The 14,118-nt window shown below is 39.9% G+C and overlaps 1 protein-coding gene across 1 annotated transcript; it reads right to left on the bottom strand.

Moving 5' to 3' along the window:
• Positions 1 to 4,354: 4,354 nt before the first annotated feature.
• elovl4a (ELOVL fatty acid elongase 4a) lies at positions 4,355 to 12,238 on the bottom strand. The gene is made up of 7 exons (XM_038711976.1): positions 11,995 to 12,238; positions 11,053 to 11,135; positions 10,345 to 10,532; positions 10,011 to 10,091; positions 9,213 to 9,384; positions 8,306 to 8,433; positions 4,355 to 5,247 (listed from the first exon to the last, which is right to left on the bottom strand). Exons 2-7 carry the CDS (start codon positions 11,117 to 11,119, stop codon positions 4,924 to 4,926), a joined length of 960 nt encoding a protein of 319 aa, XP_038567904.1. The 5' UTR covers positions 11,120 to 11,135; positions 11,995 to 12,238; the 3' UTR covers positions 4,355 to 4,923.
• Between the last annotated feature and the right edge of the window lie 1,880 nt (positions 12,239 to 14,118).

Genomic DNA, 14,118 nt, shown 5'->3' with positions numbered 1-14,118 from the left:
GCAGACAAGGCCAATCACCCAGCTCTGGGCAAGACTGATGATTCATTTTCTCTGAATAGGATGACAGATGTTTGGGGTCTTGCACTCCCTTTCACAGTGAAACAAACACGCATATACACACATTCACCACTCCCCCCACCTATCCTCTTCTTCTGCCCCCACGACTATTCAATCATTTGCTTGCATTAAAGTGACAGATGTCTGCCTCGTGGAGGCTCCCATGTGCCAGACAAGATTACTGATTCTGCTTTGTCTAAAGTAAAACAAAAAAAGATGATGTTTGTCTCAGAATGTGTCGCTTCGTGCTTTGTGAAGACATCAGTTTCTTTAATCACTCAGAAATGTTGAATCCTCTCATACTGTTTTCCTTTAATTGTTAGCATACTTTACATGTCATCTAGCAGTTTAATTAAAACATATATTCCAGTATGAAGCCGTATGGATGAGAAACATAAATTGACTGTAATTTTCAGACTGGATTGAATCACTTATCTTGTCATTGTATCAAAATACATGCACTTATTTCTGCACTATATGTGAAACAAGTTGCCCGGCTGTATTTCATCATTAGAAGAAATGTTGACCTGTTAAAGACTTGATATTAGACCGAATGGCTTGTTAAGATGGGGATTTTGTGCAGTGATGATGAGGCAGCTCACTCAACCACAATCCGTGTCCATGTTATCACTATTGTTCCCATCTTCTTGAGTATTAAGTCTTCTGTCACGTCCCAGTCCTTCATTCCACACCATGAACTGGTGAGAGCACAAGAGTAGCTGTGTGTGAGAGACAGGGCATGATGAACATCTAAAAATATCACCCTCATTCATTTCATACTCCCAAATCTATCTCTCTCAGTCTCACTTTCTCTATTATTCACAAACACAGTTAACCCGGACCATCACAGTAACACCATGTGTAGATGGGGATCCCAGGCAGTGTACTTGTCACTGTTTATAGGAACAATCTGCAGTGTTATGTTGTAGTATCCCTGCTGGGTTTAAAATGTTTAAAATGGCTACATATAGCATTTGTATCAATTTATCATTTTTGAAGTTTGATACATGCATGCATACATAGCATGATTGCCATTGCCATTAAATGTGACTGTGATTAAGAGGCTTAACAGGTCTCTGCACTGAATTTTAGAATAAACAAATCCATTTTTATGGCATTTCTATTGCTTCATTATTCATTAATAATAATTCTTAAAATAATGGCATGCTGTGGAAGAGGTAATGAAAGATTATACATCTTTAAGCCCTTATTCTGACAGGTAAGCAGTGGAGGGCTTTGTGAAGCTTGCACCTTATTGGTGCAGTATATTTCTCCCATGAGGCATAAAAAAACACGCCTGTCTCTGGTCTCAGTTGTTGTGCTCCAGATATCAACCGAGCTTCTAACAGGCAGGAAAATTGTTACTTTGCTGTGAAATACACACAGGATTTCACGGAAGGAGGCAGTTCTGCACAGATACAGACACGCATTCAAACTGACATAATATAAATGCTGATGTAGTCATCCGAATCCTGTCAGCAGTGTACTGTATGCCATACACGTACTACACATACAGTACATACAGATGTACACATCTTGTATATCTAGCCATGACTTTATATTATTTAAATTATATATATATATATATATATATATATTATTAAGTAAGTATTTAATACTTATGCTTTATTCAAGTGGTCACTTTTTAAATACAAGACCAACATTCAAATAAAATCATTAGATTGGCATGAAATTGAAAAGCAACACATTAATATGATTATGCTAATGAGTGTTAAAGCCAACACATGAACTGGCACACCACTTGTGTAAGGGCTAAGGATGCTAATTGTGTCCATTATAAAAGATGTGTAATGGCTCACTATTTCATGCACAGCATAGCATTTCAGTTCCAGTGCAAAATCTTACAGTTAAAGTCAAAAGTAATCAACTGTATTCTGTTGCAGCTATTTGAAAACTATTTCACAGTGCGTAATTCTTCAGCAGCTGTAAATCATTTGCCCTTTAGAACCCTCATTGACAGAGCTATTTCATGCTATAGAGGTGTTTCTCAACCAGAAGAGACTGGAGGACAGGGCTGAAACTGTTGGAATGATACGGGGCTACCATCCAAGGGAAAGGTTGCTGATGAGGTTATGGTTTTCTGTTACAGGAGTTGTGAAATTACCGCTCTGGGTTGAAGAATAACTCAAACATCATCCATGTAATACCCCTCTGCTGGTGGAGGCCTCCCACTCATAAACTCTGCGGGGGGATGTGTTTCTCAATCTCTCTACCTATTACACAAGCACACGCACACACACACAAATGAAATCTACACTCACTAATCCACCCACTCACACACACACAAATAAGCACTAAAACACCGTTAAATATTTTATTGTGCCAATGCTGTTTCCCACATGTACCCAGCTGATTCAAGAAAAAGAAGCATGAGGAGGGGTTGCAGTGGGTGGGGGTGGGAGGTTTTTGGGAGGATGAAGGGGTGGGGGGCGTGTGGGGTCAAACAGCTGCTGTGTACAGTTACCATGGGAACCTTTGTCTAACTCAAGAATTCAACAGGAATGAGCAGTGTTATAAATTCAGTTTTAAGAGGTTTTTCTCTTTTTGTCCGCAAGTAAAATGCAAGTACTTTGAAAATGTACACAAGTACAGCACTTGAGTAAATATAGATACTTTCCAACACCAGGTTTCAACCGACTTCATAACATGGTGCAAAGAAACGGTGAGGGCTACCTCATATGTGGTGCTGCCTGAGTGAAATGAGTTTTAATAATACACCATGAAATCAAACTGATAACCAGGAATTTGAGTTTATAATTAATGTGCATTAAAATGTTTGTGTGATTATGTCCCTCTCCTCCTATCATCAAACATGATAAGTGAAGAAGTGATTTCCATAATTACAGTAGATGGTTCGAAACGTGAGGAACATAGTGAGCATACCCTGTGATGCTAATCTACTGTAATGTGACCATGGTGCCCTCTAGTGTTGGAATCCTACTCTGCACATCTGTTACCAATAGCTAAACCAACCAAGTCATTAATACCAAAACACAGTCTTGATCCACATAGAAATGAAAATACTTGTGAAGAAGACAGTTAAATTAAGTGGCAAAAGGAAGCCAAAATTTAAACAGGCATTCAGTTTAATTTAATTTGAAGAGAGTTCAAAGTTATGATATTTAAAAAAAAAACAAAAAAAACAACAACACAGCAGCAATGTGGACGTATAACTGTCCAAGCTAACAAGCTGGGAACATTCCCAAATGTGCAGTGTACAAAATATCACAATATAATATGTACAACACAAAAATAACATAAATGCACAGACAAGCACTCTGAGCTAGATGACAATTGGTATTTACAGACAAATAAATAGAAAGAACCAATAAATAACATCAAAATGCATTGGTTGATGGATGACATAAAGCTGGATTTGCTGATATAGAGCCGACTGCTGATTTATACTCTATATACTACAGGCGGAGCAAAGTTATTCTTCATACACAGTCACTATAGAGGTTCACCAGCTCTTTTGTGTATATAAATCATAACCTTTATATTTTTAAATCCAAATATTTCCCCTGATAAATTTACATTCAAGCCAGCTCAGGACACAGATTAAGCCTGAAATCTTAGACACAAAAAAGATATTTGATTGAATATGTGAAGAAATTGGCGCTTAGTTAACTTAATTTTAAAAAAAAGTACAGCTGTTAGCAAGTTCAGAATTCTCCATAAATGCAAAGGGATTCCAGAACACCACCACTTCTTTGTTCGGCACACAACATTTTCACCAGCATGTAAAACAAACCACGACACCAGAGAAGCTATAATATAAAAAGACAGGTAAACATCTGCACAGACAAAACTCCACCAGCTTCTCTGTCAAAACAGGGAACATTGAGATTACATACAGGTAGGGCTATATAAAACCCGTTATGGTTGTATACTGAAATAGAAATTTCTAATTGTACCCTTCTATGAGCTACAGTTGATGATTAATCCATCATAAACCAGTGATGGAAAAATCCCATTCAAGTCTTAAAGGGTTAGAAATTAAAAAAATTCTATTTCTATATACATCTGACGTCCGGATATAGATTTATTTTCCATCTTTACAATGTAACTGCGCTAATGTGTGATAGCTCAAAAGTGAGTGGCAGCTAAGTCCACAACTCCAAATAAATAAGATTAAATAAGACAACTCCATGTTTACAAATAAGTGGACAACTGCAGAGGTGTCTATTCAGCAGACACACTGTAAACTTAAGTCTCTCTCACGGAACATCAATATTAACTTGAAAAAGATAAGGAGAAAAATGACATGATGCTGTACATTATCATCAGTTTTATATATGTAAAGGTGAACAACAAAAAATAACAAGCTCAAATATAAATTTACATGTTTGTGCATGTGTCATGGTGTGTATTCCTGTCTCTATACAGCAGTGATTGTTAATAACAGTGGTATATAATCTTTTTCAAGCAGCTCTGGCGCATTTATTGTAGCTTTCCCAGCATGCCAAGTGGGCCTGGTAAACTCTTTGTTTCCTTTTCAAGCTCAGTCATTTTTGAACCAGATCTACAGTACGTGGCACCACAATAAAGAGAAGGAATACTAAGATCTATCCCGTACCATACACTACTGTATTTTGGGTTATTTGTGATAACGGTCACCTTAGGCAGTAGGCATGACCTTTGACACATCTTACTAACAGAATGATCCTCTCTCAACACAAGCCTGTCTCATATTTTATCTACATCAACTCAGATCATGGCTTAAATAAACACATCACACCCATCCACCTAATTTTCCTCAAATGAAGTCTTTCACGTTTTAGCACTATCAACCTAAAACCCAAAGCAAGGCCCTCTACCTCTACCTCTCCAGCTCCTCTTCATCTAATCTCTTTTAGCTCTTCCTTTCCTCTTTCTCCTGCCAGAGTTCTCCTGGGGCTTATCCTCTTTGCTCCCCATCACCACGGCTCCGTTAGCGGCCTTGCTGAGCCCGTTGAGTGTACCATTAGAGAGGGCCTTGCCTGCTTTGGAGGCGGAGGAGGTGTCGCGTCTGGGCTGCTGGCGGCGGTAGGTCTGGTAGTAGAAGTTGCCGAAGAGGATGATGAAGGTGATGGCGTAGCAGATGAGGGAGTAGTGCATCCAGTGGGGGAAGTCGCAGTTGACGTAGAGTGACAAGGCTGTGTGGCCAATGGTGACATGAAACTGGATCTGAGACGCAAAGAGGGAAACAAAATTAAATTTTTGCATCGTAAAATTAATTTTTTCAGTTAGAGATTCAGTGTAAGAAGTCAGATTAACCCTTCAAAATAAGTTAATTATTTCTATTGAAATTAGCCACACAGTGAGTTAATGTCGGTAACATTTTCTATGAATGTCATCGCTATAATGACTTATGCATATATTTATAACACGATATAATGCGTCCATAAGACAGACACATAAAACAGTTGTTATAATCACTTACAAACATGCATTAGGTGCTATAGCGAAGATCATAACGTATTATGACCTTTTGATTTAATGTTTTATAACGAATAGTAATACCAGTTTATATCAATGTGCGGCAAGAATCTTTGACCATGTTCCATAACACATTATAACCACCAACTCTGCCTCCTTATGGATACACTTTAGTCACCATTTACAATTAGTGATATAAAATGGATTAATAGCTTATAGTAATGTTTAAAGTTATAGCCTATAGCATGTCTTTGTATGCTTTAAGTAAAGTGTTAAAATATCTATCCCTGTATAATATATTACAGGTGGACATAATACCATATGAACTAATTATAAGACCTTATAACACGTAATTGTTTGCTTTAAGTAAAGTGACACACATTTTGCGCAGGAAAACAACTTTTATTTATGTTTCTTCACTTTATGAACAATCTGTATGAATTTTGAACATTTTGCAGTTTAGCACAAAAACACAACATAATTACATCAAGAAACCTCCTTCTCTGAGTGGTGAGAGATCGCTCAAGAGAAGACCTGTTGCTGACCAACATCATGTAAGAAGAGGCTCAGATGTTGTCACAGATGAATGGCGAGCCTATGGACAGCCCTAACAGATGCAGTGGACGATTAAAGACAAAGACTTCACAAAACGTAGCCTATTAAAAGACGTAATTGAAATGGGAATTGGGAATACTGATAGCTAGCGCTAACTGCCTTCACTTTTCCAGCAGTTGCTGAATCAACAGACTTAACGGACATACTGTGACCTACACTGTCTATGAAGATTCTCAGTCATCCAGGTCATAGTTATCCAACGAAGGTTAAAATCAAGGGCAACTGGACTTGGTTGAAGATACTGGAAGACGTTTCGTCCCTCATCCAAAGGACTTCTTCAGTTCTGAAGAAGTCCTTTGGATGAGGATGGCAGACACTGCACGTCTGCCTGACTGACAACTTACTAAGTAACTTAAATATTTTCCTCCGCTCACTTTCACCGTCACGTTCTGCTGCTCGCTCTCTCTCATTCATAATCAATTCAGAATCTAGAAGTAAACTATACTGTACTATACTATAATGTTCACGTAACGCAAATGGCGGAAACTTCAGAACTGCGGAAGTGCAGCGCCCGGACAGTCGGAGGTGTGCACATAACAGAGACCCGTGATCTCTGTTACTGGTCTGAGACCAGTGTTGTATTCGAGGCAATTCGCGCTGCTGAATGAATGACCACGCTACTAACATTTCACACGCTCATCAATATGAGTGCGACATCGATTTTCACCGGCACACCGTGCAGCAACACTCATCGCTGTTTTGATTCCTGTGTGCAGAGCGAGTGTGTGTGAGAGCAAAAGGGAGAGAGCGAGCAGCAGAACAGGGAGAACGTGACGTGAAAGTTAGCAGAGGAAAATATTATATATATTTATATTATATATATAAAGTTACTAAGTAAGTTATCCGTCAGGCAGACGTGTGCGGTGTAGGTCACAGTGTGTCCGTTAAGTCTGTTGTTTCCACAACTGCTGGAAAAGTGAAGGCGGTTAGCGCTCGCTAACAGATCCCCGGTCTGTAAAGCAGTGTAGCGTTAGCTAAATTAGTAACGGAGTAATGTTAATTTGTTGCGTGTCATTAATACCTAACTTGTTGAGGAATGAGAACAGCAGGTTGAAGCTAAACTGGTGTCCTGTACACATACTGTACATCCTGCTAGTTAAGTTATATTTCAGTTTCCAGAGGATTCGGACAATTGGTTGTTAAAGGAAGGACGCTGGTGACCAGGAGGAGCTGAGGCTACTAAAGTAAATCAGGGATGTAAACTAGTCCTTTTAAGCAACTGAGGAGACATTTCTTTTAAATTTTAATGTGTAAACGAAATGCTTAGTAATTATCCAGAATTTACACAGAAAAAAAAATGCATCAAGATGGATCACCGCCCTCTGAATTGTAATCAAATCGAATCGTGAGGTGGCAAGAGATTCTCATTCCTACTCCCCAAACAGTATTCCCATTCAATTACTTTAAAATGTCTTTTAATAGGCTACGTTTTGTGAAGTCTTTGTCTTTAATCGTCCACTGCATCTGTTAGGGCTGTCCATAGGCTCGCCATTCATCTGTGACAACATCTGAGCCTCTTCTTACATGATGTTGGTCTGCAACAGGTCTTCTCTTGAGCGATCTCTCACCACTCAGAGAAGGAGTTTTCTTGATGTAATTATGTTGTGTTTTTGTGCTAAACTGCAAAATGTTCAAAATTCATACTGATTGTTCATAAAGTGAAGAAACATAAATAAAAGTTGTTTTCCTGCGCAAAATGTGTGTCACTTTACTTAAAGCAAACAATTACGTGTTATAAGGTCTTATAATTAGTTCATATGGTATTATGTCCACCTGTAATATATTATACAGGGATAGATATTTTAACACTTTACGTAAAGCAAACAAAGACATGCTATAGGCTATAACTTTAAACATTACTATAAGCTATTAATCCATTTTATATCACTAATTGTAAATGGTGACTAAAGTGTATCCATAACGAGGTAGAGTTGGTGGTTATAATGTGTTATGGAACATGGTCGGAGATTCTTGCCGCACGTTGATATAAACTGGTATTACTATTCGTTACAAAAAATTAAATCAAAAGGTCAAAATACGTTATGAACTTTGTTATAGCGCCTAATGCATGTTTGTAAGTGATTATAACAACTGTTATAATGTCTTATGGAAGCATTATATCGTGTTATAAATATATGCATAAGTCATTATAGCGATGACCTTCATAGAAAGTGTTACCTTAATGTCTTACCATCTGGATAATGGTCAAGTACTTCTTCCACCACAGGTACTTTTGGATCTTAGGTCCACAGGAGGCCAGGCCATAATACAGGTACATCAAGACGTGGATTGCTGCGTTCATGTGTGCACCAAAGAATGCTGCAAATAAAAGAAAACGAAAACAGTCATATTAGTTTTGTCATGTTAAATGCGGTGCTAGAATACAGTTTTGTTACACCAATTTGCTTACTATTAATTATACTATTTTTTCATTTAAGGACAATACTGGCAGTTCTTCCTATTTTAACTACTGACTGTGAACAGTTGACATTATTGAGAATCATTTTCAGGCTGCAAGAAGAAAGAATGAAATTGTCCACTGTGATGGACTGTCTCTGCAAGATGTTTTTTCGAACTGTTGGCATGGATGGATTGTGACAAAGGGGCCCCTTAGCACAGCCATAGGATGCCAGAGACCAAAAATGCTTAATGTGAAAGGACTTGGTTCTGGATCAGGAGCATAAAACACATGATCAAGAAATCCCTAGTTTTGACTGAGCCTTTTGAGTCTCCAACAAGAACATTCATTGTTCTGCATAGCTTCAGGGCCCCTTGACCCCTGTGGGCCCCTTGGCCTGTCCATTTGGTAATCCATCCATGACTGTTGGCCAATAAACGGAAGCCAATGTTTCCCTAAAAATGGAAAACCAATCTTATAACTTATGGTACATTGTGGAAATTTGTGTAAAGCGCCGTATTGGTAATCAGTAGTTAACTGGCTGTACATGCAAAAGCACTTCATATGGAAGAGAACGAAAGGAAAGAGGAGGTAAAGATCACAACTATTTTACTTGTTGGTTCAAAAATATATTGCTTTATAGATTCAAATAGGAATAGGCATCTATCGGTAGAAATCTATCCTAGCACAAGCTACTCACACTGTCCTCCTGCCACCCATTTGATGCCAATCCACCAGAGCGTGAACATGGAGCAATGGTGGTAGACATGCAGAAAAGTAACCTGGTTGAATTTTTTCCTCAGGATGAAAAACACCGTGTCCAGATATTCAATGCCCTTAGAGACAAAATACCACCACAGAGCTCCTGCCACCTGTCTCAGACAGAACATGAGAAACAGGTTGAAGGGAGAAGACGGGCATTAGTTGAGGGAGGAAATAGAAACAAATAGCGAAACACAGACAATTAGAGATATGGAGGAGTTGTTCTTTTAGACTTCTTTTGGATATAATCAAATATAGAGTTGCGTTGATTAAATTAAAACTTTTCTTTTTTATTCTACATCTTAACCTCACCTGAGACTGACTGGCTGTGTCAGATGTGTAACTACGTCATGGAGCACCTTCCACGATCTCTTTCCCAGCCTGCACTTTCTCTGATAACAGGATCAGGGTTCAAATGAATTGAAGCTGATCGTGTTTCTAAAAACACTGAGACCTAAGCTCCCCTGGCATGCTGTACCCTTGCTTCTTGATCACTTGGGTACAGCAAAGCACTATAGTGATGTTGGATGTATTTGTGAAGCATGTTACATTGTAGTAAATTAGCAGATCTGTCTTGTCTGCTTCTGAAAACGAATTACCGGTGAGGTTCAGTCCATTGTGGTAAATGTTCCATTTTCATTTATTACAAGGAAGTGTGTGTTTTGTGTGTGTGTGTGTGTGTGTGTGTGTGTGTGTGTACGATCTCCTGCAAGCTGCCTCAGCTCAGAACACTCACCCTGACTTCATTGGGGTCCTCTGAGTAGTCCACCGGTTGACAAATGTAACTGTAGCTTGCCGCCCGCGCTGCCATGAACAGCTACACAACAAAAGAATATCTCTATTGAATCACTGATATAAATGGACAAAGTCAGAGAGATAGAGGGCAGACAGAACACCAGACACACTGTGATAAGGTTAGTCCAAACCCAGGGGCCAAAACTGCTACTGCGATGTACTCATCTGGGTGGATAGTTATGGTTGGGATAAGACTTCCACAGATTCAAGTAACTCACTACAGTTTTTTCACACGTACAGGTAAACAGAAGCTATAGTCTCTAACAGTGACCTACCTCTTTAAAGATGAAGAAATTGAGGAAGACCATGCTGAAGTTGTAGACAATGAGGGTTTTGCGGAGCTGGAAGGGCTCTCTGTTCTTCATGTATTTGGGCCCCAGCCATAGGAACAGCAGGTAGGAGGTGCTGATGGCCAGTGTGGGAAGGGGGTTGTCCATCAGAGGCCATTTCTCCACTCGCTTGTCTGTGGGACAGATGTTCTTGTAGCATTACATAACTGTTCTAAATGTTCGCATTGCACTGACACAGTGTGGGTTCAATGTCAGTTTATTTTAAGGGGAGTGCAGGTCAATCAGGTGCCGAGTACAGATGCCAGATTTTGTCCTGAGGTGACCCGTCTGGAGGTCTGTTTGATGACCTCCTTTAATGGTGCATGTGATACTTTCAGAATATTACATATTAGGGTGAATTTTAATTATTTTATGAGATAAAAGGTGGAGTATCCATCAATAAAACATTTTTCATTACATCGATTTTGCAGGTGAATCAAAATTGTAGTAATAGTTTATCACTGATGTCATGTAGGCTTACGGATTCCAGTTCAGTTATTGAAAAGCGGGTCAGTAAAAACCTAGATATGCACATAGCGTATAGAAGTGCACATAGAAGAACATGTGTATTTAGTGACTTGGAAAATAGCACCTCTCTCAAAAAGATCTCTTACACTGACTCTCAGACATGACAAAAATACAAGGTTATATTACCTGCAATAGTTAGGGTCCATTTGTAGAATTCTATTGTGTCATTAATTAAATGTGTGACAATCTCCATGGCTGTGGTCAGTGACCTGAAATTAAAGAGACAGGTGTGAGAATGGAGGCCTCTAAACTCTCAGCTTTTAATCAACAATGTCAACCTGGCCATGCATTTAACTGGAACATCATAATAATTCCATTGTATTAATTATTTTAGCATTGTTAATCTTTAACTAGCATAAAGCCCTACATGAAACGAACCCAGGCCAACAGAAGACCAGTTTTAAGCCCATGAGAATCTGTGACCAGGCCATGATTGATGTGCTATAGGCTTCATTGCGCACAAAGGCTGGGAGCACCGGCCGGCACAGCGCATGTGTCAGCAGATTTTTAGCTTGAGCACGACCAGCAGCCAACCTGGTGGCCCTTACAATAAAGGGATATGCCTCGTGCCCCACTTTCACATTGAAATGGGTCATCTCCTATACAGTGCCAGACTGACGCATAGTGTACAGTCAGACACACTGTGTGATTTAATGATCCTACAAGGATGACCCCCCCCCCCCCAGCCTGGAACAGATCAGGCGCTGCTGCAGCATCTGCCTTTCCTGCACGCGCTCTCCGCACAAACTGCTCTGAGAATTATACTATACACCAGTGTTTGAATACATGTGTATATTTTATGTCTGAACGTGACAGGCTAACATATTCCGGGTTACAAACAATATTAATGGCGAATTTGCATTCTGCGGCATGCAGTCCGGCCTAGGCACATCAAGCAGTCCTGTTACCAGTTTTATTTTTTCGTCACGCCGTAAAACAACATGATTAGGCTACTGTTCATAAAATATAAATGGTCTCAAAATCAAGACTGCACACCGGCAACATACAGTAGGTCCACGATATCGACATCGGTCTCGCCTTCTTCCCCGAGCGAATGGAGATGCTTACCGTGTCTGTGCTTTAAAAAAAAATCCGTCTATAATGACATTCAGTGCAAGGTCATGCAGTGTGCGTTATCCCGGTCTGTAATCGACTGAGCTTGTTTTCTATAAATTGATCAATTGCTCCGTATCCAGCATGAAATAAACGGGCCGCTGAATAGGCGGCGACGGCATGAATTTTTCGTTAAGGGACCACACTATAGCCTCCACCGCGCGTCTGCTTTAATGAATTCCTCTTCTGATCCCACAACGCCACCAGCAAGGCAAAGAGAATACACCGTACACTTCCGATCAAACTTTCAAAATAAAAACAGCACCGACTCACTTTTTCTTCGTGCAGCAGTAGAAACTGTGAGTGTAGACCTACCCAATACTTAATGTTTCACGGTCATAACAATCGTTTGAATAGTACAAAACAATAGGGTGTAATAACATGAATAGGCCTAGTTCAATCACACACTTGTTTTATTTCCTTATGAAACTCAGCGTTGGGCAGTGTTGGGCAAGTTACTCAGAAATTGTAATAAGTTAAAGAGGTGGTATTATGCTTTTTGGCTTTTCCCCTCTCCATTATTGAGTTATATATCTTTTTTGTTCATGTAACAGGTTTGCAAAGTGAAAAAGCCCAAAGTCCAGCCCAAAGGGAGTTCCCATCTCCCACAGAAAACTCTGCTCTGAACTGCTTGAAAACAGCTCGTTTGTAGTCCAGCCCTTCACTTCCTTTACTTGTGATGTCACAATGAAAACGCGTCATAAAGCTTGCCAAGCAGCTAGCGGGGGTCAGGCATGCCCTCTAACCAAGCTAGTCTGAGCGGAGGCCCTTTGGCTCGACTCACCTTTGTTTGGTTTTCCATTGTAGAAATGTTGAACCTGTACCTGCTTCCAATTACCTCCACCGAGGTTCCAAGCGATTGGTCAGAGAGAATATTCACTATTCACTGCATCATCATTGCTTGCGCCAGACAGGGGCCAGCAACAGAAAGTTTTATATTTTACAGTTTTCGTATGCAATTTCATCACTAAATCCACTTCTGAGAAGTTTTGAGGTGAGAAATCAGTTGTGTAGATTTCGAATATTGACAGTTTTAGGAGAAGTGATGGCAGAACAAAAATGTTCTTGAATATTTTCGGAGTTGAGGAGCTCCGCAAGTGGCTGCGGGGGAAGCCTGTGCCAACCTGCGTGAGGAGCGTGAGGCCGGCCAGCCGCCCGCTCACAGAGCCCTCTGCTCCCGCCGTCACACAGACCGCTGCAGCAACAACGGCAGAGGAAAACACAGCTGTAAGGTTTTCATACCGATTATCTGTCTTTATTCTGAGTAATGTTGAAACGTTTTATCTTAAAAAAGAGAAAGCTGTGTGGATCGCTGGTGTGTGTGTGGCATTGAACATTACGTCGCACCAGTTGTATGTGGCGTCACTATGACAACAAGCTATCTCTGGGTACTACCTGCAATGGAAAACGGAGCAGGGCCGAGTAGAGTCGAGTCTATCGATTTGCGCTATGGCAAGGCAGCATAGATCGTCAGAACACCGGCAACAGTTCAATGTTTAGTCCTAAAAGACGATGCAACTCCGACTCTGTTTGGGCCTGGAAATTCACAATCATAACCTGTAAGTATGCTTTATTGGTTGTGAATTATATTTAAAATAAACACGGCAATGTAACTTCACACACTGTTCAAGTGTGGAGTTGTTGTAAACGTTGGCTAACACAGCTAAAGTTATAGCTATAATAATAATTTTTATGTAAAATTGAGTTGAAATATGGTGATTTTTGTAGTAGTTTATGGTAAGTTGTGTGGTTGTGGACTTGTGAGTAACTTATACCATCTGTTAAGGTCGCAGTCTGAAGCAGCTTTGATTTGGATCACACTACCTTGTTTCTTATGACCCGCCCTTCTCTGCTTCTGATTGGCTAGTAGTCCTTACCTGGGAACTGCGCATGTGCAACTCCCAACAAAGATTTTGTACAAGTAAGATGCATCACTCTGTAGCTCAAGAGCAGAGCGTACAACACATAAGGTGAAAAGAGGAGCTGCAGCAATGTGCAGTATGAGAAATATATGGTGTTTTTTGAAAATGAAACCATGTAAACCTGTTCTAGTATAATCCCTAATTAAGATTTTGAACC

Source organism: Micropterus salmoides, unplaced genomic scaffold (assembly GCF_014851395.1).
Source record: "Micropterus salmoides isolate LMB-PRFRI ecotype aquatic unplaced genomic scaffold, ASM1485139v1 Ms_hic_scaffold_11, whole genome shotgun sequence".
In the NCBI taxonomy this organism is placed as follows: Eukaryota; Metazoa; Chordata; class Actinopteri; order Centrarchiformes; family Centrarchidae; genus Micropterus; species Micropterus salmoides.
This window is presented reverse-complemented; position numbering and strand designations above follow the sequence as displayed.